A 26,367-nucleotide genomic window follows, 5' to 3' on the forward strand; every position below is an offset into this window, starting at 1 on the left:
CAGGCCTGGCAGTGGTCACAGTTGATGCCTACAAGCACTGGATATTCCACAAGTTGAAGACGGAATACTGACTTGTTTACCTGAAGATAATAGGACTTCGGGGTATTTCCTCAGAGAAAATATAAATTTTAATATAATTTCATAAGCTTTGGAGGTTAGCTTGTCTCGTAGCTTCAGTGATATCAAACTTCTTCAAGTAGGAGCTAGATAGAAAGCTGTTTAGTTTTTGCCAGCGTATGTAAAACAAGACTTTTCTATCTGCATTGTAGATTGTTTGTGGACACTTCCAGATTCTTGTGCTTTCTGCAGTCATTCTGGGGACTGAGCTCTCATTGATACCAATAGAGGTTCCACGAACAGGACATCTGCAGGATATCAAGCGTAGCAGCCCACAGCGTGGTTTGGAGTAGTTCACTGTTTTAGTTTGGAGATGACTGGGGGAGACGGGAAGAGCAACTGTACATTAAGGGAACAATTACAGATCTTCTTCCCACTGACATCAATGAGAGATTTGCCTTCAACCTTCCACAGAAGAATTAGCTTTAAATTGGGACAGAAAAGGGGTTTTTCAAAAGAATTAAAAGCCAGCGGGAGCTCGTTCAACTGCTCCGTACGCCTTTAAAACCACCCGCACCAAAAGTGATAGCTAACATCATGAAATGGAAGTAAATAAAATGCATTTTCATTGCTGTTTTGAGTTAAATAATTCTTGTTTCTTGATTTGTTAGATGATCTGAATTTACAGATTTAGTCTATACAGCACCAAGAGTACGGTCAGTAACTGGTGAAGACGTGAAGTGTAGCCACAAAGCAAGCAACGCCTAGGTGTAGACCCTAAGCAGCAAACAAAGCTAGGTAACAGCAGTTTAATGCCTACAAACGTAAACCTTGTGTGTCCACATCTACCAAGCTGGCAGGTTCCCCTGGGGCCGATAACCGCATCCCCTCCCGTGAGTCCCCTCTGGCACCGCTGCCCTCAGAGATGCAGCGGAACAAGGATGTGACGGGGCTCAGATCTATGCAATACACCAAAAATGATTCCCTTCTGTTCTCTTAAATTCAAGGCCACGAAGAGCCCTTGTATCATCTGGTTTGATCACAGTCAGGCTCTTAATTTCACCTCAGACTCCTACACACAGGCTAGCGACTTGTATTGGGCTAAAGTATTTCCTCCAGAAACGATCTGTGAAATCACAAAGGCATTAAAGTGATGGGGATTCCATCACTGGGCTGGTTAGGATTAACCAGCCTCACCATTAAAAAGCCATGGCCTATTTTATGTGATTTTACGTAGCTTCAGCTTCCAGCCATGGGATGAACTTGTTTCTATAAAGTATCTTCTCCCTCTAAAGGAATCCGATTGCCTCAATCTTCATTGTAAGCTGAACAGACTTGTCTGTAAGCCATTTTCTTCCCCCTGAAATATTTTTTATGGCTCTCTACTGCATAATCCTTGTTTTTTTCCCCCAAATCTTTAAAAACATAGCTGGTAAAGATGTTGGCAATTTTTTAAAAAATTTCTGTCACTAAGGCAATATGCAGAGAAAAATCATAACCATCATTTTATTCATTACCTTGCTCTGCATGGGATGTGCCTGAGATAAGATAATTAAAAGAAAAAACCAGAAAAGGGGAATGAAAGGAGGGTGAGGAACGCGCAGAGCTACAGAGTTCACAATCAAACCATATAAACCCAAGAAAATCAAATGCAAATGAACCCTACAAACCAAGACAAATGCCCCAAACTCCGAGATTTGGGAAGCCCAGTAGCAACAGTCTGGGCTCTGTTGCTTAAGAAAAGACCTCAGCAGAGCCCTCCCTGTGGCGCAGCTCTGGGCTGGCAGTTTTAGCGTGTTGCTCTGTTGGAAATTTTGCGGTGGAGGTTTCCACGGTGGGATCTACAGTAACAAAGTGCTCGCACGTCTTCAGCCACAGGGCAGGACCCAGAGGCGTTCCCTCTTGAGATAAAAGCTTTCCTTGATAGGAACAGAGATCCGCAGGCAGCCCGGCTTGCTGCATTTTGCCAGGGGCTCGCTAGTTCCATCACAAGGGCAGGTAGCGACGAAGGGAGCTTGGCTTTGTTTCCTCTGCCAGTTTGAAGTCTTTTTGTTTGACCAGATGGCATCCGGCAGCTGCTTCCATACCTAGGGCTGCGTCCTTTTTTTCTTTTTTGCTTTCAGCCAGCTTTTTTCACTCTTGTAGTGCGCACGTACAATGCAAATACAGAGTTGAGAGCCAGATTAGGGCAGGGACTCGTCCCTGCATCGTGCGGTAAGGCACACGAGGCAACACGCCGTCTCCGTGCTGTTAGTTCACGCAGCAGCGTTAGCAGTGAGCACTGCTCATTCCCAGCCAGGGTCATTGGTACCTTTATCACATCTCAGTGTTACCATGCGTATCTGACGGGTTTGGGAGCTTTACAGTATTTTCAAAGTCCATAAATGGCAGAATCCAGTATAAAAAAAGGTCAATATATTACTGTTGAAGGTTTTTTTTTCCTTTTTTTATACAAAAATTAAAAAGATCAAAATATATCACATTATTTACACACTGTGTTTCATGCTTAGAGATCACTGAAAAAGAACACAGACAAACATTTTGATCAAGAGAAACACTCCACTACTAATCTTCCTGTTAATGTAAGGGTTGATGGTCAGATTTCTCTGAACGTTAACAGTACATCCAAACAACTTACCACAAAATTAAAAGCTGTTATATGCTAAGAGCATGCTTACATTCTAACGGAGGGTTTGCAGCCAGTTAGTGACATGCCTGCTATTAATTGGTGTGTGTCCGCGTACCACATTTGAAACTGGGTTAGCAATCCCGCTCGGCTTCAGCGTCACAGCCTTGCTGGAGGACAAGCTTCCAGCACCCTCATGTAAGTCTGGCTCAGATGCTTGTCTGGGGGGAGACGTCTCTCCTCGTTCTCCCGGGCTGCCTTTGGCACTGCCACCCCTCCCGTACACCCCCTGGCTGCTCGAGGTGCACGAGCCGTCAGGAGTTACCTGACCCCGTGCACCCAGATGTGCTGGTCAGGCACTGCAGCAGCGCAGTCGTGATTTATAATTGCAGTGGCAGAAAAGCCTCAGTTTGGAAATAGACGTTTTGTAACTGTGACAAAAGGTAACCCCATCTCCAGTCTCAGCCAGGACGCAGTGCGGTACCCAGGCGCGTTTTGCAGGACCATGGAGTTTTTGCCCAAGCGGCTCCAAAGCTGCTGGGGCCATAACAAAGGTAACAAAGGCCTCGTCTGAGCGAGCCTGACAGAACGCACTGTTACTGACAACATTTACGAGAACGATTTTTCAGGCTTAGCAAGTTTTTGGAGCGGTGTTCCTAGCACTTGCGCAGATACCAGCCTGCTGCGGTGGGGAACACGACATGAAATGAGGTCAAATCCTGCTCCCACAAGGCGTGACGCTGCCTGCCAGGTGCAGAGCCTGCTGCTAAAAGGAAACGCAGTCGTACAATCACCGTGCACCAAACCGGCTACCCAGGGCCTACTCAAGGATCTGTTATTATTATTATTACTACTGTACCTTATGCCAACATCCCGCTACTGGCAGTCCATCTGGTCCCTGCAAAATTGAATTTACAGACATAAATTTCTGCTGACAGTGATTTCAGTGTCAGACCCAGAAACCCAACGCTCAGTCCTCACAACAGCGATGAGAGGTTTAGCAGTAAGGTTAATTACCATGCAAAATGTACACACTGTACGTCCACAGAAATAGTTATGCAGTGTCACACACAACATGATGCTGAGTACACCCCAGGGTTAAAAAAATAAATAAAAATCCACACATTCTTTTCCTTTAAACAAAAGGGGAAATGTGAACAAATATAAAGATCTGGAACCTCAGTTAATTAACTTTATAATCTGCTGTTTCTGTTTTTTGTGATCAGACCTATACATGGAAAGCACGATGTGGAAATGTATCTTCTGTTAATACACGCTTTTTGGGTTGGGGGTGGTAGATTTTTTTGATGATAACCTGATTGTGTTAAATTCAATTCTGCAGTACTTAGTTTGTTTAAGAAATCTCGAGTTGCTGAACTGATTGAAATAGGATGAGTTGTGGACAATGCAAAGGGAGTGAAAATATTTGTCTTTTTCCGATGGAGATACAAGAAACATACAGAACTCAGCCTAAAGAGCTTGCTTACCAGGAGGAAAACACTGAAAAGGAAGGAGCCCCTTAGAAGAGGAGCGGAGGACTGTGTGTGACCGACTCCTTCAAGATACTTTTGAAGAAAACAGCTGACTTCAGCTGCCTTTTCTGATGCTGGATTTTTTAAGGCTCTTGGATCTCTGATTGCATCAATTTGTGCCTGTAGAGCTACAGAGAGCACCCAGGCACTGACCCCTCCCTCAGAACCATCTCCAAACTAAGCAGGGGCTGGAGGCCACGAGGACGTGTCTGCAGCAGAGAGAACTGCTAGTGCAAATAGAGGTCAAAATGCATTTTTACATTTTTTACTGTAAATGTCAGTCATCACATTTTTTGTATTCTGTATTGATTTTATATGTAAAATAGCCTATGCCCAATAAAACAGATGCAGTGAAGCAAGGTGACCCTCTGCAGCTGCTCACAGCGTGACAGGTCGGGTTATTTGCACGCACTTTCCTGTAGATTACAGACTTGGAAGCACACACAAATTTCTGCTGACACCAGTCAGTATTTTGGTCCATGATGATAAAAAGAGACAAAAAACGTGCAACACGTGCGTTTATCAGAGTTGTTGGGGTGAAGGCTAATGGGGACAACACACAGAGCAGTTGTTGCCCCCAGGGAAGCCCCGGGCTGCTGTTAGAGCCCCCCCCAGCACACCGACCCTCACAGGGCCGATCGCTGCCCTGGGCCTTTTCTCCCTCCCATGCACTCCAAATACTCTTTTGGCCATCAGACTCCACACGTTTCTACCACGTTTCACTCGAGTGATCCCAAAAGGACTTGTCGGCTCACAGAGCGCTTCCCAAGCCACGTGCGAGGCTCACGCTCGCGCTCTTGGACCGAAAGCAGTCGCCGAGAAGCCGGCAGCCCCCGGCCGCACCAAGGACGAAGCCGGCACGCGGGCAGCCCGCGGTACACGCAAGGTGGGACGCGTGCACGTGCCACGTTAACCGGTCACTGCAGTCGCCTGCAGGAGAAGCCACCTTCTGCACCGGCAGCATAGGTGGGTCTCGTGTTCTCTGTAGTTCAGACGGGACGTGCTTAGTAAATATAACATCTCCGGGGAGTAAATACGAAGAGCTGGAGCAGGCCTGCTGCTAATAATTGGTTTCTTAGACACATATGAAAGTAATTTAACTTTTTGAAAGAGAGACAGCTTACTGCCCTTTTGTTTCTCTGAAGACAACTGCAAATCATCTAGCATGCAGCATTTTCTATGGTTAAAAAAATGAAAATAAAACAATGACCTCTTTTAGCTAGTCATGCAGAACCCTCTGGATCAGAGAGCAGAGCGTGAACCTCCGCATAATCGGTGGACTTCAACCCGAGCTCTGCAGCACAGAGCTGACCCAGCAAACACCTTTTTGATGCCTCAAGTGCCAGTGAACTGCAGCCCTGCTCCGCAGGTTCGCAGCACCCATAGGGAGAGCCTTCAAAACCCAGCCGGGAGCCTGACGTGCAGGGCTGCAGAAGCACAGGCACGAGGAGAGCCAGGCTGGGCCGTAGGTAGAGAGAAATGAGAACCGAATTTCAGTACGTGCTACTGGGAAGGGTTGACACCCCTGGCGATGGCCATTGCCCTCGCTCTTTGAAGGCATTTTAACCGTGGGAAGAAGGCACAACGCGTTGGGGTCCTTCGAGTGCCCAAGCAAAGCAGCGTGTTCAGCTCTGCTGCCTTGCGTCGCTTTCTCTCCCTGGAGGGTTCATTCCCCAGGACAGGGCTCAGCCACAGCAGGAGCACACACAAGCCATGCGAGAAAGGCAAAGAGCAGGTACCGTACCAACGGGCAGGGCACGCTCACCCCGGCCAGGCCTGGCAAGCCTGGCTCCCCTTGGCTGCCCGAAATGCTACGATCTCCCTGTTCGGAAACAGACAAAACTGCTCGTTGAGAACGACACCGGAGTTACTGAACAGACATCAGCGTGTGAGCAGAAAGGAAAGCACATTGTCAGAGCTTCGCGCATCCTTTTCTGATGACACAGCAAGTCAACAGAGGCGCTGTGCGGTGGGGAGCTCGCAGACACACACAGGCTCATCTGGGAAATATCTCCTGTACGCAGACCAGAGGTTCGCATTTGAACAGCACAGTGAAAAAGATGAGGGTTAAATCATCCAGCATGTTAAGAGAAGAAAGGTGATCCGTCAGAAACAAAATAATTGTGTTCACATTCAGTCTCCAAGCAAAATTAAGTACGTTGAGTGAGGGACATTGCTGCTGGTACAGGAGCTGCACGGCAGCTTCAATTGCCACGGCTGTGCTGCTGGGGTGAGGAGAACGCCACGAACTTAAGACAGGATTTTTTGTTCTGGAGCGTGTTTAAGCAGGTACCTGGCACTGCGAGTCAGCTGCAGCTGAGTTACATGTGAGTAGTTTCAGTTCGATAGTTGATACAAACTACTCTTTCATTCTGCAAAGCTCAAAGCATTTTAGGGGTTGGATCTCTCTGGTTTTAGTCATTAAATGAAGAGCAGTAATGAAAGGGAGGTAGATTGTACCAGGCCAAATAATCAGTGCAGATTTTATTCTGGGCCACATCAAAGGTTTGAGACATTGTGGAGCAATCCACCTTCCGCAGACCTGGAGGAAGGTTTCTGGAACGCCTTTTTGCCTGCATGCTGTGTGACGCTGGCCCAGGATGTGTCTGAGAAAGGACAGATCTGAGCCACGAGCTGCTATCTCACGCTGAGAAACACGGGAGGTCTCTGCTCCCAGAGGCACTTTTTGGCAGCCTAAGGAGCTCATACATCACATCTCTTTGGCAGTATTAAGATGCTATCAACACCAACCCGCTTCCCCACGCGGGAGAGCTAGAGCCAGCTTCATCCTTGCTCGGTGTGGGAGACGACGGGATGAAGAGCCGACCTTGCTTTCGAATCGCCTCCCGTCCCGTGCCTCAAGTTACTCCCCAACTGCAAACGTACTCAACTCTAGGCAGGCAGCTTCACCAGGGCACGCTATCTTCTGAAGAGCATTACTGAAGCCCACTGTTCCCGACTACAATAAGAAGGTCTCTGCACAAAGATTATTTTTACTGCTGTGGCTTGTTCCCATCTGGCCAGTGAGGAGCCCTTACAGTGAGCAGTGAACTTCCAGCAGCGCAGATAAAACAAACCATTAAGGAAAGTGAGAAAACAATAACCATCTGCTCTGATTTACTGCGAAATAAAGATCTACTAAATCCTCCCTCGCTTTCCCTGGCTGCAAAGCCACAGCCACTCACAGTCCCTGCCACGCACACCAGGGATGAGCAGAATAAAAGACGTACCACGGGGCAGGGCTGATCCAGTCCGGGAGGGCCAGGTTCCCCCTTCTGCCCTTTGGCTCCTTTTCTCCCTGGGATTCCTCGCTCACCCTGTTGCAACAGGAAAACAGAATCAGGAACAGGAGGGGTGACTGGCAGGGAAAACACACCTCGGTTTCACTTGCACAGCAGCTGCAGAGTCCCAAGTCTCACGCAGAGTAGGGATGTCTGCACTGGTGCAACCTCAATCGAGCAATTAAATGAGTGAAAATCTTCAATTGAAGCTGGGTAGAAATATTTTAATAGATAATTTTATAACAAACTGAGCAAATGACCAGTTTCCGCTAGAAACCAGGTTGGTAGCTGGCAGCGAGGGCTTCGGGGCAGCCCCTGCCAGCTCGGCTGGAGCACCAGCTCCCAGCTGCTGCCACCAGCCGGGCACCCTTTTAGTTGAGGATCCCTATTACAAAACCTCTAACTTAGATCCGGTTTCAAGGTCTATAAACCCAAACGAGCAATTCTTCACAACCCAGAGCTGTCAGGCAGCTCCGGCTCCTCCAGTGTTTGCAGGCTGCGGTGGGGGGACAGGCTTGCAGACAAATACTTCTGCCACAGAAAAGGCCCCACGGCAATAAACTAAGAAATGCTGCCGGGCTGGAGGGGACCCCAGGGTTGCAGGAGCTGCCACCATGGCCCCCCGAGAGGAGCAGCCAGTCCTTCCCCTGGACAGCTCATCCCCACAACCATCCTTACAGCCATAACCCACTCACCTTCTCCCCTCTTTCACTCTTCTCTCCTTTCTCTCCTCTGAGTCCTGGGAAACCCTATTACAACAATTTGTAGGTGGGAAAAGAAGCGGTTTGTAAGTTTGCTTTGTGCACATCCCAGTATCTCAGTTAACAGAAGCAGCCCCCTGCAACCAACCTGCCCCCCCGTCGGCGAAGGATACGACACGTTTGTCCTGTCTGACTTTGGATCTCATCGATTTCTTGGGAAAGCTAGTGCTTTAACATACCCTAATAATACTTCATCCACAAGACATTTTTGTTTTCCTGAACCCAATACAAGTATTCTCGATGGGGAAGGGGAACTCCCGTAGCACCTCTAGTTCAGCAGAGATGTACCACGGTGTGGTGGGGTTACCGCTGTGCGGTGGAAGCCGCCGCCCAGCATCTGGTCTGAATTAAGCCTTTTTCCTACTGACATTGTTCCATGGACAAAGGGAAAGTAGCCCATACCACGTTAGCTATATATTTTTGCGAGAATGTCAAACAATTTCATGGCTTTTACATGCGTGTTGTTCACCTTTCTGCATATCACAATTAATGGTCTCCATACTCACATCTAGTCCTGGCTCCCCCGGCTTTCCCTGCAGTTGTAAAAACAAAAAGAAGACGTGCTGGAGCGAGCGCACAGAGCAGCCCCGCAGGTTCAGGATGGCACCCGTAACCCCTGGCCTTGCTGTGCCGGCAGGACCCACTGTGACAGGGGTTTTACAGCCCCTGTTTTAGGATTGCAACACAATTCCACCTCTCCCATCCCACAGCAGTGATTACCTTCTCTCCTTTGGTACCGGGTAAGCCGATGAGCCCGGGGGCACCAGGGAGACCCTTAAAAAAAGGGAAATAAAACCAGCATTAGGAAAGTTGCTGTAAGGTAGGTTTGTATTGACAGAAGTCAGATATGGGAAGACAACTCACAGCCGGTCCCGGGTCGCCGTGCTCCCCCTTGTCGCCGCTATCCCCCTTTTCTCCCTTGGCACCATCCAAGCCCTGCAGAAATGAAACACTGGGATCAGCCAAGCAACAACCAGGCCTCAGAAATGCCCTCAGGGGAGAAGTTGGTGCTAAAGGTCAGGAAAGCGCCCTAAGGCAGACCAGTGGAAGCATAAAAAAGCCACAGCACCAGCCCAAAATGCAGTTGAGACGAGGACAGCCAAGGACAAGGACATCTCCATCAGCTCACACCCTCGCTGCTGTTAATGTTTTCCTCTTGACCAAACCCTAAGAGAAGCAGTTGAAACTAAGGGTTTCAGCCTGTGGGTTTGGAAACCCAGACTTAAATGTGCTGCAGGCCATCAGGACTCCATAAAGGAAAGCATTTAATATCATAAACCTATTTGGAAGGAAAAATGGCTTATTTTCAAAAACACCAACTGCTGAACAACACAACCGAGGGATGTGTTGTCACAAACAGCGACAAAAAAAAATCAGTCCCCAGAGCTGACAGTCTTTTGTGATCCTGCAAATAATGCACTGGCAGCCTGGAAACAGTGGGTGACATTTAATTTATTGACTTACTTTAGGCCCCTGGATTCCTGGAGGACCCTGCAGGAAAGACAATGGTGCATTTGAAAAGCAGAATTTAAACACAAACCCCCATAGTTCGCTTCCCAAACCATTTCTCACTAAAGTTACGGGCTGACAACGGCCAAATATTTCTTTTTCAAGACAGGTGGTAGTTTATTTGGTTCTCCTATGTCAGATTGGTGGGAAAAAACTGAAATGGGCTGAATTGCATAACATGCAGCAATAAGACCCCGAAGAATCAGCTCTGGAGGATATCAGAGCTCTGGTACATCGGTTCAGGACTGTGAGAAAGCTGCGTGGCTGTGAAGCACAACCTTGCTAGAGGCTGACGTGCTCTCCTAAACCAGGTGTTTCTGTCTCTCCAAAGACAGCAGCCACGCTGTAGTTATTCCCTGATTTTTTATTTATTTTTTAATCCTTAAATTCACAGCAGCCCACTGCGGCTAAGCAGAGCAAAGCACCCTCAGCCTCCTTTCACTAATTGCATGGGGTAAGGAAGCTGCAGCTCTGCTCTATCGCACACTCCGTGTCCCCGAGTCCTACCATGGGGCCGGGCAATCCGGGGGGTCCTGGCTCCGGGATGATCTGCACGGAGGAATTAAACAGCACGTTAACGGGGCTGGGCACGCGGTCGCAGAGAGAAGGCAGGCAGTTTGGGAAGGAAAAGCTCACATGGCCCAGGATCGCTGTAGCCTGCCCTCTGATTTAATAGAGGCAATCCAGATATCTGCTAATCAAAGAGATGCCTGTAGAATTTATGAATAAATGGATCTTAATAAGCACGAGAATCAGACCGGCCTCTGAAATTAGAGGCGTCAGCCACGGTACTCAGTGTATTTGTTAGCTGTGAAATGGATAAAGAGGCTATTTTCCACACAGACACAAGGAAACAGCCTTTTTGATTAAAAAACACAGAAGAAAACTAGCATTCTCATGTCATTAATAAAAAATGATCAAAACCCACCAACTTTTAAGCAAAAGGCGTGAAAAATGAACAGTGCAGAAGGCCTATAAAACGGCACAAAGCTCAGCATGCTTTGAGAGCAAAACATAACAATGGCATTCAATATCTCAACCATCAAAGCAAATCTAAAGCAACTTTGCAGTGCCAAAAAAATTCCCTGATCTTGCTTAATAAATAAGCCCCATTTATAGGCATCTCGAAGCTCTCATGGAGAACAGCCGTTTTCTGCTCCTCTCCACCACATCGACGGACTGCCTGCCTGCCACCTTCACCTGCCCTTGTCCTGGAAGAGGCTTTGTGGTGCCAGTGTCTTACGTGGTTATTCTGCAAACACGGCGATCCAGTGTCTCCTTTGTCTCCTTTTGGCCCATCTGCTCCCTAAAAGATAAGAATTTGGCAGTGATGGTGTTGCATCTTCCAAAAACAAGAAGAGAAAAATGCATTTATCTTCCCCCAGACTCCATCCCTTGCTCAAGCAAAGCTCTGGTTCATTCCTGGGGAGCAGTGCTACCACCTCGTGCCCTCTGAAATCAGCCACTACAGCATCGTTACGTAGGAAAGCTCAGAGCTCTCGCATCCTCCAGCTCCGCTGTGGTGTGGACAAGCCATTGCTCAACTCAGCAAAACCCAGGCACACACCAAGCATTTGCAGAAATCAGTGCATTAAGGCAGCAAGTAGCAGACGTACCGGTGGACCCGATAAGCCCATTTCTCCCGTCTCTCCTTTCTGTCCCGCGATCCCTGTGCTGCCTTGGTCACCCTTAGCTCCTTTGGGACCCTAGAATTTTACAGAAAATAACAATTTGGAGAAAACTGTAAACATGGGTCTTCAAAACAGAAACAAGGAACCCATTTCTGCCTTTCTGCTGTTTTTCATACAGCACCAACTCACGAAAACACGCTTTAACATTAAAACTTGCATATACTGATTTTGCAGACACAGCAGAATTTCCCTTGGCCATAAGCAAGGAATGCAGCAGTTTAGGGTTTGGACGGTTTATGCTGGAATTTGAAACAGTGTCTCATGAACAGCTCACAGAAGTAGCCCATTTAACTTGGCAGACGTGGACATGAGCAGCATCTGTGTGCTCAGGGCTGGAGGCATTTAATTACTGGAGGTGCAGCTGGACACCGTGGGGCAGAGCGCCTGCTCCCGGGGCAGGCTGGGGTTGGCTTTCCACAGGGACGGCCACCATGGGCACGCAGTTAGCTTCTAACTCAGCTCCCAGTGCTCTCCCGCACCGTTTTGCCCGATCCAGCCGTGCCCACCTACCTTTTCGCCATCTAGCCCAGGTGGACCCGGCAGGCCCAGCTCCCCCTGAAGCAACACAAAGGAAGCAGAGCCAACAGTAAATTAAACCAGGAAATGATCCCAGGAAAGCATTTTGAAAGGACATGAGTTGGTCACTTGCATCAACTGCTGCGGTTATCAGTTGAGTGTCGCGAGGCTGAGGAGCCGCAGCGAGGGCCACAGGCAGGGTTTGGTGACACCAGCTTCACCAGCCCAGTGGGACCTGGGATTGGGTTGAGCAGCACCGAAATCCTGCCCCATCCCAACTGCTGACACGTGCTTTTCCACAGATCAAACTTTCTTTTAAGCTATAACTGACTATAGGCTATCGGCAATCAGTGGCAGTGCTCCAGGGACAAGGTGACAGGGCACAGGCCTGTCACGCAGCACGCCGCCATGAGGCAGGAGGGGGGCTCAGCAGGGCCTAAGGCACCCCCAGCCCCACCTCAGGCATCTTCCCCATTTCCTTCTGCCTCCCACACGGTGACAAGTCCCAGAGGGGCTGGGATTTCACCCCTCGGGCATAGGACTGGGAGCGGATCCCTTCCTCTGGCACCTGCCCCTGGAGGAGGCCAAGGATCAGAGAAGGGCAGGCCCAGCTTGGCTGCAGTGTGGAAACCTGCTTTTTCAGCCAGAGGAAGCACTGAGGAACATTTCCTTCACTGCACACAGTCCCAAATCCCACAGCCACCATCTCCTGCCCTGTTTTTGGAGACCCACGTGCAGTGTGTGCCTCGTTACATGACAGCCGCTAACGAACACGCTCGGAGGCACAGCCTGCGCAGCAGAGGTCGGTCTAACCTTAGGGCCTGGAGCGCCTTGCGGGCCTGGTGGCCCCGGGGGACCCGGCGAACCCTGAAACAGCAAACAAAACAGGCGTGAGCACGACTGCATCGTCCTTAACATGGCACACGGTCACCTCGGTGCCGGAGCAGCTCTGGCAGTGGGTGACAGTGGCTGCCCCTGAGACACGGGGCTGCACAAAGGCAGGCCTGAAGGCCCCCAGCCCTGAGGATGTTTGTGCAAAGGAAAACACACCCCGAGCCAGCCAGGGGTAACATGCAGCAGGCAAAATGCTTTGGGCTGTAGGTGTGCTCACAACTTTAGGCTTTTCAATTTTTATTTTACTTGTTTGCATTCTGCCCACTCCAGCCAGCTGGGCTTAGAGGAGCACCATGCTGGAAATGGTGATAACTGGCTGGAGAGGTGCATTTAAACAGGGGAAAGGCAGCAGGAAAGTCTTGCACCCCTGAGCACGTTGTTCTTCCTCTGCTCTGCTGGGTATGGAGAGCACGAAATGCCTTGGGATGAAGTATTTTGTGACTTCAAGTTACCTCAAATAGCAACCTCATGGCTTCTCAGCTGAAAAACAACCCTGTACCACACCCCCAAGAACCTGTTTTCCTTGACTACGTATTCAAACGCTATTACACTTGATCACACTGCAAGTTGCATAAAGCAATCACTTTTCAAAGCTCTGTACCCAGGTACGGTAAGTGTGCAAACACTGGAAACAGGGAGCAAGCAGGAAAACTGCAACGGCAAAGTTAGCTGCGCTCTGTGGCGCGTCCCCAGCAACGTCCACATGCAGCACACGAAAGATCTCCAGCAGAGGGGATCTGCAGACATTTGGGGGAGCCTCTCCAAGGATTTCCATCCACAACCTCCACTCACAGAGCTACATGCCACGCTCCTGTCAGAGCAACCCATGCAGACATCTGGCAAATGGTAATTACCATCACTTTGTGTATCCCTGCAGCCTGTTATAAAACAATTAGGATGGTTCTCAAATGTGTCTGTAATTAAATATTTATTCTATTTGCCTTCTTTCATCCTAATGTGAGCGGCAGTGTGAGGCTTGGTGCTGCCTGCCTGTGGATGCAGGGGCAGGTTAGTGCCTGGGCACCGCTCCCCATCCTCCCATTGCCTTCAGAGAAAGCCAAATTGAGGTGATTTGCAGTGAAAACCACACGCAGGGTGGAATAAACTCTTCCCTCCTGGTTGGCTCTGTGTCGAGACCTCAGGAAGGAGAAGTAGCACAGGGACAGGCAGTGCTCAGCAGCCTTTCAGCCCCTTCCCTTCCCATTACCCTGCAGGAATCAGCACGCCCTGCTGCGGTGCTCACCTTGAGTGCGTCCAGGATCCGGCCATCATAGTCGATCACGACGGTGTCGCCCTGTTCCCCCTTCAGGCCAGGGGGACCCTGCAATGAGGGATGAACCCTGTTTAGTTTTTGCAGCACCTGAGAAGCAGGCAGCATGACAGCAAGGACCCCAAACATAGGTGCCTAGGGGATTATCACCTTACAGACACCAATTTAATCAGTTCCTAGACTGACAGCTGTAACCGTCATCCAACCGAGCCTCAACAGCTTATAAATGTATGTAACTGAGAAGTGCATCAACATTATTATTAGAGTACCCCTATTCACAGCTTCCATCTTCCAAAAAGTCACAGGATGGTCGCACTGATAAGAAAATGGGACTTTACTGTATTTTCCAGTGCTGTCTTCAGTGGCAGTATTTGGTATCTACATAATGATTTGTTTAAATATGCACCATCTGTATTTTCTAACACAGAATCGATCCTTACATTATTCAACGTGTTAAACAGAAAGAGGAGGTGGGGAAGAGCTTGGGTTAAGGCAAATACACAACACGGAACAGAAAAAAAATTCCTGAACATCCATACCCGTGGTCCGATGGAGCCAATTCCACCCTTCTCGCCAGGTTCACCCTGAAAATCAAAATCATATTTTTGGTTCAGAGACACCAAGAAAAATATGGAATATTTATCTTAAAATTACTGTAACTGCATGAGATGCCAATATGTGTTTTAGATTAAAAAAGAAAAAAAAAAAGTACAACACCAACAAGGAACTGCTGCTCCCAGGAAAAAAAAAGCACAACAAAGAAACTAAAAACAGATTTGACTTCAGAGCAAATATATTTTGTAAAACAACCTTAGTGTGAGCTAGCTGACAGCAGGAACACATCTCAAGGTGCAGGGAGCCGAGCGCCCCGTGGCTGCGACGTGCCGTGCCATCGCACAGCCCCGCTTTCTGCTTCCAGCGGGCCAAGCTCCGTCTCTTTCTGCTGCAGTTTCTGTTGCTTTAGGCTGAATTTTGTGTGTGGAAAGCTTCAGCTGACACATTTAAACCATTTCTGAGGGCAAGTTTAAGGAAAAAATCTGTGCCAATTTTTTTTTTGAAAGTTGGGAGGTTTTGTAAAGCTGAAATGCATTCAGGAAGGCACTGTTTGCCATACCCATGGAAATCTATACATTGGTCAAATTAAAGTCCTCAAAAAAGTAAAATATAAAAATCAAATGTATAAACACAAAGGTTCTTCATAGGAAAAAATCATTTTGGTGGATCCTAGGGGGAACAAACAAGCACTGGTACTACGTTTTTTAGAAAAAAATGGCTAAGGGTCATCCAAGCCTGCATTTCTTCATCCTATATGGTCTCGTGCCTAACAAGGAGCCATGGCTCTTTGATACAGAAAGCACAACTGGGTATAGATCTGACTAAATAAGAAGCAGCTGGGGGGGGATAGTGGCTCATGAACGCTGTCCATGTTATATCATCACCACTTAACATATCAAGACTGTCTTAGTTCATTTCTTTGCAGCTACGGAGATAAGTAGAACAGTAAGGCACATAAGCACTCTCAACTTTGAAGCGATACCACAACAATCGATACACGAAGATCAAAATGCGATCAGAGATTTAGCTGTCTTGGGAAAGAGAGGCCACTCAATGGAAAACATTCAGGGAGATGAGTTTTAAAAACTCTCATATCCATGTCCAGCTTTCATTAAGCCGCCAGGAGAAGGTAAAATACTGCTCAAAACCCCCCTGGTTTGTTTCATTTTTGGCATTTTATGAGGCTTTTAGAAAGTAAAGGCTTATAACACCTACTCAGCTGAAATATGCTGCCTCAACAGCGCTGCGCCCAGCTTCCCCGATGGACTGGTATTTATTTACCTTGGGTCCTGGCGCGCCGTCCGTGCCATTCTCTCCCTTCGGACCTGTGCTTCCTTTTTCCCCCTGAAAGGAAGACAATTTAGGTGAATGGTATAGGGGTGGGGTGGAGAACAGATTTCTCCAGGTTGTAGCGTTCTTGCTTTGCGTTTACTTTTACGTGCATGAGTGAGCAAAGTTCTGCTTTTAGCCTAAAATGTGTCACGTTACCTATGTGCCAAAAGGGGGATTTTCAAGATAAAATGAAGCTTTCAGCCTTAGCAGTTTGGCTGCGGGTGGTACGTTGAGCTGCAAAGTTAGCCCCAAAACTGCAGTGTCAGGAGGCTCCTCCCAGCCCGAACACCCGCTCTGGGCCACCACCAGCAACGCTGTTTGAATTATTTCTGCAAGAGGAGGCTCTCCATGGCGATTCTCTGCAACAGCCAACAAGTTGCAAACTCGAGGCTTTCTGGGCTGAGCTACCAAGACAGAGGGAGGGGTTATACATTTCTTTGTGAGCTTTTTATTCTTTTTCCACGTTCAGGCAGAATTGCACTTCTCAGCCTGCCCCAACCATGATGCTGTGCCAACAAGAAAACTGGAGAGCAAAAGATGCTGCCAAGCACGTACATTAGATAGACAACAAGCAGAAACCTACCTTAGAGCCCGTAAGTCCTGGTTCCCCTGGGATGCCATCATCACCCTGATGAGACAAAGCATATAAAGTGAAACACAAAGAGCTTGTACACATACCATCGGGATCCAACACTTCATTCAACCCCCATCGAGCCTTGGGCAGACCTGAGACCCACTCGGGTTTGCAGGAGGCCAGGGGAAGGCAGCAGCACAGAGCCTGGGAGGCCGCAATGTGGTCTTCTGCTCCCTCCCAGCTCTGCCCCTGCCTCCTCTGCTCCTCAGGATGAGGCACGGCCATGGGGCACTGCGCTGCTTACAGTGGCCCTGGGGAAGGTGTTCTCACACCTTTAATAGGAGTCCAGTATTCAATCCATTTAGGGTTTGGGGGAGCCTCGTTGATCTCCTAAAGGCCTCCTGCAAGCTACCACCCATCCTCACAACTTCACTGCGAGCACCAGCACACTGGGAGGAGATTTTCTGGGTTTCATGTGTCATATTTCATTGTTTCCCTGAAATAAAACTGCCCCGTAGGTGCTCAAGAGATTAATTTTGCTGGACAGATATCAAAAATGTTAAGGAAATTCTGGTCTGCAAAACACATATGGCCATGTCTGTTTTGGGGCAAGGCAGAGAGAGGGAAGGGCTGGGCCCTGTCAGCACTTTGGTTTCTGCTGAAGGCAATGATTTATTCACTTCTCGATGGTGCCAACAGCAGAAAACGTGGACAGCTTGGCCACGTGCATCTCCTGCAGCGCTCAACACCCCAGCCACACAAAGCATCTATCCTTCAGAGCGTGGGAAATCCCTCTCCTGCCCATGAGTAGCGACCACACCGAGATTGTGTGCGGCCATGCCTCACCATGGGCCCTCCCAGGAAACTCAGCCACCACAGGGCCTTTTGGGAGGTAATGTCCTCCAAAAGCTTCTCAGTTGAGCTTGAATTATTTGAGTGAAAGGGTTCAGACCTACTGCTTTGTTTGGCATTTGCTATTTCATTCTTTGTCTATTGGGCAGATGTGATTGCAGCTTCTGGCCTGTTTGTCATAATGAAAGCCATGCTGAAGGCACAAGAGCATCTGTGCTTTGGGGTCATGGAGTCGTAGCTCTTTGTGGAGCATGTGCAAGAAACCCTAGGGAATGCCAGCACTGGGCCATTACAGGCAGCCGCGGCTACGGCTTCCCCTTTGGCCTCTGGAAGTGGTTTCCCCAAGCTAGCGCTGAACAAAGCAAAGAAAAATTACTGTTTTACCTTCTTCCCTTGCATGCCAGGCTCACCCTTCAACAGGAACAGAGAAAAGAAAGACGATTAGGGAAATAACAGAATAAAAGACCAATCGTACTGATACTCAAAGCTAATTGTAAAGTTAAAATACTTGGCTTGTGTCGATCTGTGTCATCCCTCCAAAACACAAGAAAGCACATTGCTACAGCATGCTGACTTCCAACCCCCCCCAGCTCCTTCCAGCCCCCCTCATTTCAAGATCTTAACACGGGCAGTGACTGCGCTTTTTGTGTAGGTGACACGTTGATACAGACGTCTGCAGCTCCAAGGCAATGGCTAGCTCGATACCTCAGAAATTCTGTATCTGGTCAATATGGATGAGAGCAATTCCAGCGTGAAATACATATGTTCATTCCCTCCCCACCATGCTGAAATATTTCAAGAATTCTTGTTAAAATTAGACAGATAGCTTACTACCCACCTTTGGCCCTGGGGGTCCCCTGGCGCCCTGTTGAATGTAGAAGGGGTTGGTTATACTTATTTGACAATAGGGCGAGACAGGATAAAAACATTTCCAAGAGTATTTTAATCCCCATGAAAAAAATGACACAGATGCCTATTTCCCATCTTCCCTTATAAATACAGCTGTAAGTTCTTTGTGCTCCCAGCAGTAATAAATATTTTCTTACATGTGCACTCTATGTATAATAATTTTGGCATCTATAAGCAATGGCACGTAACTGATTACTGCAGGGAGCTAAAGGCTGAGGCACAGCACGCGGGGCGAGGGGCACGTACACTGGGCTCGCCCCAGTGCTCTGGGCAGTGCAACGCGAACGTTTCCAGGCAATACTAACCATGAGGCCATCCTCTCCCGGGTCGCCTTTAAAACCCTGCAAAAAAACAAAAAAGATGACATCAAAACCATCACGCCTCATTCTCCAAAATGCCAAATTTTGGCATTCTCCAAATGCCAAAAAGGACGTTCAACAGCATTGCGTTTCAGCCTATTTCTTTATTAAATGAATTGCCAGTGATCTGGAGATTCGCAATAGGTTTTCCGAAGGGAAGAGATCTCCTCTGGGCTCTCTGAGTTACAGCCAGCGGCCACAGACACACACTCCAGCTCCAACCCACTGCTCTGAAGCTGAAGATGGAAACCCCTCCTGCTGCCTCACCCCATGCCCCAGAGCTTCACGGTGTGAGCAGCCACCAGAGCCAGACAGCAGGTGGGATGGCAGCACCAGGGAAGGGGATGCCCCGTCACCATCCTCTCCCTCACTGGGGTGGGGACCACCCGGTATGTGCACGCTGCACATCTCTGGTCCTTACAGGGGGGCCTGGAGGTCCTCTTGGGCCATCCTTTCCTGTGTCACCAGGAGGCCCCCGGGCACCTGGGGGTCCTGGCGGACCAGGGGGGCCAGTGGCTCCTTCTCGACCTTGATCGCCCTGGAAGAAGTTCACACAGACATGGTGAGACGAAGTGGCGTGAACAAGCCCGGCAGCTTGACATTGGCGTGGGGTGCCCTCAACACATGCACTGCATCCCTGGGCCACGGGCACTCTCCTGGCCCCCACCATCCCGGGGGTTAAGCTGCCAATGCAGGAGGCTGGGAGCAAGCTCGCAGCTGCTTCGAGCCCTTGGTTCCTTAACCAGGATTTTGCTCAACGCCTTCTAACAAGGTTTTATCTCATTAAGCCCTTGCCCAGCGACCATCTGCATGGAGACCACCAATTCAACGTACCCAGAAATAACCCAAACCCAAGGACATGCTGGCACGGAGCATGCACACACATCCATAGCTTAGTGGACCACACCAAAAAAAAAAAGCCACACACAAAAAAGCAGCACTTAGTATACTTTAAATACAGCCGTGGTCATACATTAACATCCAGCTTAGCTCACACCCTACTGGGATGCAAAGAAAAAAAGCAGCAGTCATCTCCTGGTGATTGCAGGGGCTTGCTACGTGCCGTGCGGGATGGGAGCACCACGAAGGGCTTCGCTGCCCGGTTATCGGCTCCCGACCCACCGCCGGCTGCCACAGCCCAGCCCCAGAGCTGGGGCCGGGCACATCCAACATGTGGCTACACAATGCAAATCTTCACGAAAAGGCCGTCTCGTAAATCTTTTAGCAACATCTGGATGGGTTACCACCGAGGCAGCAACAGGACTGCATTTAATATGTGGTCCGCCCTCAAATCAGGGACAAGTGTGGGATTTTCAGAAGTCCTTAAGTGACTTAACAGCACAAATCCCACTGCCTTTCAACAAGATCCATGCTCCTAAATCGCTTACATAATTTTTAAAAAATCCTATTGCAAATCCTGAAAACTGCATCCAATTATGTCAACTCAAAGAGTCTCCCACTGAATTTTGCCTAATTAAAAAGTCACATTTAGAATATGAGGATTTAGACAAGTACATTTTAACGCGTTTTATAATACCGGCATTGCTCTTTGTCCCATGAACATTCATGGGACTTGTTGCTTGATCCCCGCTTCCCACAAAGGGCCCAATGCTGAAAACCCACGGCTTTTACATCTCCTTGCTTTGCCAAAACTCCCCATAAGTCCTAACAGGGTTCACCGAGGGTACTCCTAACAAGAACCTGAGTGTAGCTCGTGGCAGTGACAATGTGAAATAGCAAGAGTGCACGATCAGCCAGCAAGAAGGAACAAAAGCAGCTCAAAGAACCACAGCAAACCAGAGGGGGCAGATTCAATACGTGTACCTTGAGCACTCGCCGGCTAAAGACAAGCTGATCGTTAGCCAGAAATCCGTGATTGAGGCGGGGAAAAACCATCTAGCCCAGCGAAGTGGAAGGCAGAAGAGGAAAGAGCAAGAATTTAAGATGCAAGCACAGCAGAAAGAGTGAGTTTGATAGGCCATAAAAATACATAACAATTTCTCTCTGGTAATTAATTGATATGCAAGGAGGAAGAGATCTAGGTAGACAACCCTGGTGGTTTTAACCTTCTGGATGCCCTGGAGGCTCAGCAGGCAGCAAGGAGGCACAGGCAAACAAATATGTTTTCATGATTTTACGGCACAATAGGACATTCAAGGCTGCTGGGGTACGGAGGATTCCCCACCGCAGGGATTTTCTGCAGAATGCAGAGCATTTTTCCAGTAATACCCACAGGGGATATATCCCAGCATTTCTCCTGAGACCAAATATTATATTTTTTTTCCAAGGCTAAAACAAATACTGATGTATTCCCCAGCCTGCGAAGCACAGATAAATCTCTCAGATTTATATGATGCAAAAACAATGTATTCAGACCATGTCAGTAGTCATTGCTATTGTCTTTTAGCCTTCCCACTTATCTATCAAGAGAGGAGCAGTAGGAGGATTCCTTTCTCAGGATGTTTCTTGCTTGCTCCCTTCCCTCCAACCATCCCCACGTGCATCCACAGAAGGACTTGCAAGAGGAAAGCCCAAGGGATGGAGCGAAGCCACCTGGGAGCAGAGAGCACGTCCTCCAGGAACATTTTGGAAGGTTTATAAGGAAAGGAGCCCTTGTCCAAATTGCCAAGAGATTTGACCTTTTGGCTAGATGTTTAAAATAACAAACGCAATCAGGGGCTCAGCACCCTGTAGGCAAGCCCACCTCCTGCCCAGCCTCAGGACAGCTTTGCAGGTACACACGGGTACTCTGACCGCATCCGTACATTTCTGCATTGACTGTCGTGGTGAACTCTGCAGGATGCTTTACTGGCTGAGCTCTCATCTGCAGCCTGAGCTCCGCAAGCACCTTTGCTTTTGTACAAAGAGAAAAAGCTACTTTTCCACTTTCCACCTGCAGCCTGACACCAGCCCCCAGCCGTACAGCCACCCCAGCCATGCGGCCATCCAGCGTTTAACCCTGCAGCAGCTCAGCATGGAGGCTGATGTTACTGGTATGTTACTGGTGGCCCTGGCCACCGAGTGGGAGAGCACCGCATGGGCTGCTGGAGACGAGAGCTTTTCTCTGCGGCCAGCAGCTGTGGAGGCACAGGGAACAAAAGCTGGAGAACCAACAGGCTCTGGCCACTTTGGCCACCAGGTCAAATGCAGAGCAGCTGAACTGTGAGCCAAGCCACTGTCACCCAAGCCACCACCAGCCCAGCTGCTACCTCCCAGCAGGAAAGTGCCCGAGATGTTTTTGGCAAAGCTCACGAGTCTTCCCTTAACTTTTTCTTAACCTGACCTCCTCCAGCAACTCCCACCATGGTGTCTCCTCTGCTGCCAGAAGACGTACCTGGGCTCCTTCAAAACATGCAAGGACAAGGACAAGTGGAAGCCCCTTTCCCCTCTCGAGAGACTGAATTTGATGCTGCTACCACACGCACTGCACATCCGCTAGCCCAGATGTGCAAACGTTCATCAGTCTCATCCTTTGTCTAAATACCTGAATTGTCGGTAAGAGCAGCATTAACCAAGTCAGGGTAATAAATCCAGAGTGGTCACCCCGAAGGCAGCTCAGAGAATGAGTCTGGATTATAAAAACTGACCTTTTAGAGGTGTAAGGATATGTTTAAGAGCAAAATACCAGCCTGAATAGAAGGGCACAGCGGTCCCAGCCTCAGCAGCGTCCTTGCTTTGGTTCCCCCTTTCCTCCCCAGAGCAGAGAGGACATCTGCTCTTGGTTTCACCCATAGGCATTGTGCCAGCGTGTTGGGTACACTCACATGTTCACTTTCCACCCTGGTCAGCTGTGGCCGTGCAGCAGCCTCACAGGACCCTCTGCAAGCCCAGAAATGCACAGTACCTAAGACAGCCCAATGCCAACTGCTTCCTCAGGTCTCCCAGAATCACCCTCCAACATCTGCATGAGGCACACTCACGTGTGCAATAATTTTGGGTTTTGTCCCTGCTGGTGGCAGGTGTTAATTAGGGACAGAAACATAAGCAGCCCAGACACCAATGCATTCAGCAGCTAATTCCTAATTGCCCTCATCTCCCTTCCATTGCCTGTGGTCCCTCTGAAAACACGCCAAGTGCTATTCGTTAATCTATCATTCCTAATGATAATATTAGTGTTCACTGACACACGCTATCCCGACTCCATCTCCCCTAGCCATGCACGTTTAGGAGCGAGGCAGCACTGGATGTATTCACAGTTATTTATCTTCCCGTTGATTTGATGACTTGCTGTGACATCTTTCAAAATCAGCTAAACAAAGCTACCACCGAAACTTGAGGAAGAAGATAGATTAAATTAAGAAATAAAAAATAATCCGGGCCAGATGGTATTGAGAAGCTTCATATCCAATCCAACCCGGAATGTCTGGAGACATAAAGGAAGCTGTTTTCACAGCCAGGCGCTGTTTGTTAGACCTACTCGTTCGGGGCTCTGCCAGGCTTGTTTCTCCTCTTTTCCTCCCAAGTTGTTTGTGAGACTTTTTATTATTCTTGTGCAAAGAGGCATGAACACATAAAAAAAGTAAAACAAAAGTAAAACACAATCTGGACAAATGCAGATCAGGAGAAAAAAGCACATATTTTTATCGGTAGATTAAAAAGCAGAACAAACGTTACCTTGGGAGCCGACACCTGTATGTCTGCAGGTCCAGACCGAGCCTCTCCCCCGACACCTCCTGCAGCAGGGCTGGGAGCTGCACGCAGGAGGTGGGCTCCCGAGTCACCCGGCAGCACGAACCGTGGGAGCTTTGAAGCCTGGCGAGCATCTCCTCCGGCACCATGCAAATCACCAGCCCTGCATGGTGCCCTCTCCCACAGAAGTTATCCACAGCTCCAGCCAAGGAGTAAAAACTCACGCCCTCGCGCAGCTGAATCACCTCTTAAAGCCTTTTCTGAGTACGTGGGTGGGCACTTGCAAGGCTGAGACCATACACCGAGCCCCTCCGCAGCCAGGCGGGGAATAAATCTGTCCGAGGAATTTTAGGGGCTCTCAAAGCCCGAGGGTGACAGTTCCAGATGCACCCAAGGAGCTGCTTCAGAAAATGGAAAACTTCAAAAAGTCACTTAACAGCCTCTAGGGGAAAACGAGAAATGACTCTGAGGCATTTCTGGCCATTAACCACTGAGGTCCCGGCTGCATTTCTGCCAATGCCATTGAAAGCCACCAGCCAGCTCTTGGGTGCCTCCAGCTCCAGCAGAACCTGCGCACCAGAGCACCTCGGCGTGCAGGGGACTAAATTATCTGAAGTTTCTTGCCTTTTAAGCATAGACCGGCAGTATCTAAGAAGTGATCACGTCCTACACCGCACAAGCCACCACTGCTCACTGAAATGCACGTTGGCATACAACCCCAGTGTTCAGCCTTCCCAGTGTCCAACAGATCCCCCAAACGATGAAACAAAAACAAAGCAAAAGAGCCCACTGACGATCATTATTTGTTCTTCCCAAATCACAGCACGGGAAGGGGACAGATCGCTCTGCCTTCCTCAACAGGTCCCACGGCTGCTCAGCCTGGGCAAAGGCAGTCGTTCACCAGGGGCACGAGACATGTCCATCAGACAAGTCCCATCCTGGGGCTGGACAGGGTGGCCCTAATTCTCTCCTGTGCCTTGGGAGCCTGACTCAGGTCCAGTTTTGGTGTGATGATGGTGGCTGGGATTTATTCATCCACTTCCCACGTGCAGATTAAGATCTCCTTGCACACAGTGCACGAATTAACAGATCAGTTTCACGCCTCTGTTTGAGGCAATCGTACCGTAGGAGGGACATGCTATTTGCTGAAGAGTTTGAGCGCTGGGGTTTTCCTCAGCATTCAGAGCATTTCTCCCCTGTGGGTTTCTGTGGGTACAGGAGCACTGGCTCAGCCTGAACCCAGCCACACCACCAGCACCGCCTCGGGACCCCCAGGGCTGTGTGCCAAAAGCTCCTGTCTCATCCCAGCGTGGGACACTTGGTGCTAACGCTGCCATCGCCAGCAGCAACGGTGTCACAGAGGGGGCTGCGGGACAGACGCATCCCGCACACACCTCGCAGGGACCCACTCTGCTGTGTTGGGTAAATCTCAGCTTCATGCGTCCCCATGAGAGCCATTTGCACAAAGCTCCGTTAATGTCTATGTTATAACAGTTTTCCCTCATCACCTAGTCACTTAAAAACCTTTATTTTCAAAGGCGGACAAGACGTTGTCTGCGTCTCACCGCGCTGTCAGCTGGAGAGGACAAACCTCCGTCCTGCACAGCACTGTGCGGGCCCTGCCTTGGGACGCTGTTCTTACTGCAGCACGCTGGCACTCCAATGCCCACAGAAAAGGAGCACAGCTTCAAGAGAAGCATGGAGTTTGTCTCTGACACTGGAAGAGGGAATAAGGGGTAGGAAAGCCCAGTAACCTTGAAACCGATAAAGAGGTACCTGAAGATCTTCAACTCTTGTTTCCCCATGTTCACAGTTAGAAAAACCACCAAAGCAAAGAGCTCCGATGGCAAAGTAAAACATTTCCAGAACTGTTACCATGCCCCAGTTTGCAGGGACAAAGTAGCATGAAGCCTTGATGTGTGTGGTGACCAAGCCCAAGCACATTTTAGAGTAAAACAACATGCCGTGTCACTACTTACCCTTGGGCCGATGTCCCCTGCTTCACCCTGCACGTCAGGCAAAACAGCAAGGGTCAGCCATTAGAGTTCAAATTTCAAACGCGAAGGACCAAACGCAGGGGCAGCTGGACGAGGGAGCAGCACACAAGGGAAGTGGGAAGAGTCCTATTGCTTAACATATTCAAAACCAGGGAGGAGAAGGCTTCGAGACAACACAATAGGGAAAGATTCTGCCCTGGCAGGCGATGAAACAGATAATAAATCTGAAATAGCAGATTGTTTCCAACTCCAAGGCTCCCCTAGCAACTGCTTATGTCCTACATATGCAGGGACTAACATCACTTTCAGTACAGCGATGAGCTTCTCTGACTGCTCAAATTTCACGGGAGGATGTCGTGCAAACAGAGCGATGGAGCCCGCAGCCTTTCAGCTCCCTTGCTCTTGGAGGGAAAGCAAGAGGAGAGCTGTATGCCACTCCCCTACCCCTTGAGCAGTTAACCGCAAACCCTGCAGCTTGGACAAGCTTTAAGGCCATGTTTCTTCCTCCTAGATCTGTGCAGCTCCTTCTGCCCTCCCCTTCCTGGGGCTCTTCTGAAAGCAACCCAGGAACCTGCTGTCACGGCTCCACGTCCCAACCAAACACAGCGGCGATGCCATGCCGGCATATTGGGGCAACCCGAACTCAGAGAATCGCAGGAGAATAAGGGCATACAGCTGGTTTCTGAACAACCACATGCTACTGCAGTCTTTACCTTTTCCCCTTTTGGTCCTGGAGGTCCCTGGAAAAACATAAGAAGGTGTGACAATTAAGGACCAGCAGAATCATCAATACACATGCCCTTAGCCCAACATCAAAACCAAGGAGACTGCAAGAATTCACCACCCTGAGCCATGTTACTATTACTCTAAGTCATACACTGCTTCATACGACCAGGGCGCTGCTGGGAAGCAGTGAGGAGGTTGTGCCTGCTCGTGCCGGGACCAGGGACCAGAGGAGGACAGGGGCAGAGCAGGCAGTGTGACAGCCGCTTGCGAACACGTGATGCTGAAGAGATGCGAGAC

General features: G+C 49.1%; 2 protein-coding genes across 12 annotated transcripts in view; one reads left to right on the forward strand and one right to left on the reverse strand.

Moving 5' to 3' along the window:
- HNRNPAB (heterogeneous nuclear ribonucleoprotein A/B) overlaps positions 1 to 4,579 on the forward strand; it is a 29,692-nt gene extending 25,113 nt beyond the window's left edge. For 2 of the 6 annotated variants that reach the window (XM_083798371.1, XM_083798367.1), the window contains one exon: positions 4,129 to 4,579. The gene's annotated coding sequence lies outside the window, so the exon portion shown is untranslated. Of the gene's footprint in view, positions 1 to 3; positions 704 to 4,128 lie in introns of those variants that run through there. The other 4 variants (XM_083798366.1, XM_083798372.1, XM_083798370.1 and 1 more) reach the window with 2 other exon arrangements.
- Positions 1,598 to 26,367, reverse strand: part of COL23A1 (collagen type XXIII alpha 1 chain) — a 173,307-nt gene continuing 148,537 nt past the window's right edge. For 2 of the 6 annotated variants that reach the window (XM_083798342.1, XM_083798347.1), the window contains 22 exons: positions 26,058 to 26,084; positions 25,327 to 25,353; positions 19,140 to 19,256; positions 18,665 to 18,700; positions 18,289 to 18,315; positions 17,835 to 17,861; positions 16,608 to 16,652; positions 15,974 to 16,036; positions 14,677 to 14,721; positions 14,111 to 14,188; positions 12,787 to 12,840; positions 11,968 to 12,012; positions 11,383 to 11,472; positions 11,010 to 11,072; positions 10,274 to 10,315; positions 9,722 to 9,748; positions 9,122 to 9,193; positions 8,978 to 9,031; positions 8,764 to 8,790; positions 8,192 to 8,245; positions 7,446 to 7,532; positions 3,519 to 3,581 (listed from right to left, as the gene is read on the reverse strand). In XM_083798342.1, the coding sequence (XP_083654468.1) occupies positions 3,534 to 3,581; positions 7,446 to 7,532; positions 8,192 to 8,245; positions 8,764 to 8,790; positions 8,978 to 9,031; positions 9,122 to 9,193; positions 9,722 to 9,748; positions 10,274 to 10,315; positions 11,010 to 11,072; positions 11,383 to 11,472; positions 11,968 to 12,012; positions 12,787 to 12,840; positions 14,111 to 14,188; positions 14,677 to 14,721; positions 15,974 to 16,036; positions 16,608 to 16,652; positions 17,835 to 17,861; positions 18,289 to 18,315; positions 18,665 to 18,700; positions 19,140 to 19,256; positions 25,327 to 25,353; positions 26,058 to 26,084 (1,155 nt within the window). In that variant the 3' untranslated portion in view covers positions 3,519 to 3,533. Of the gene's footprint in view, positions 2,574 to 3,518; positions 3,582 to 7,445; positions 7,533 to 8,191; positions 8,246 to 8,763; positions 8,791 to 8,977; positions 9,032 to 9,121; positions 9,194 to 9,721; positions 9,749 to 10,273; positions 10,316 to 11,009; positions 11,073 to 11,382; positions 11,473 to 11,967; positions 12,013 to 12,786; positions 12,841 to 14,110; positions 14,189 to 14,676; positions 14,722 to 15,973; positions 16,037 to 16,607; positions 16,653 to 17,834; positions 17,862 to 18,288; positions 18,316 to 18,664; positions 18,701 to 19,139; positions 19,257 to 25,326; positions 25,354 to 26,057; positions 26,085 to 26,367 lie in introns of those variants that run through there. The other 4 variants (XM_083798343.1, XM_083798344.1, XM_083798345.1 and 1 more) reach the window with 4 other exon arrangements.

This window comes from Anser anser, assembly GCF_964211835.1.
Source record: "Anser anser genome assembly, chromosome: 14".
Taxonomy (NCBI): domain Eukaryota; kingdom Metazoa; phylum Chordata; class Aves; order Anseriformes; family Anatidae; genus Anser; species Anser anser.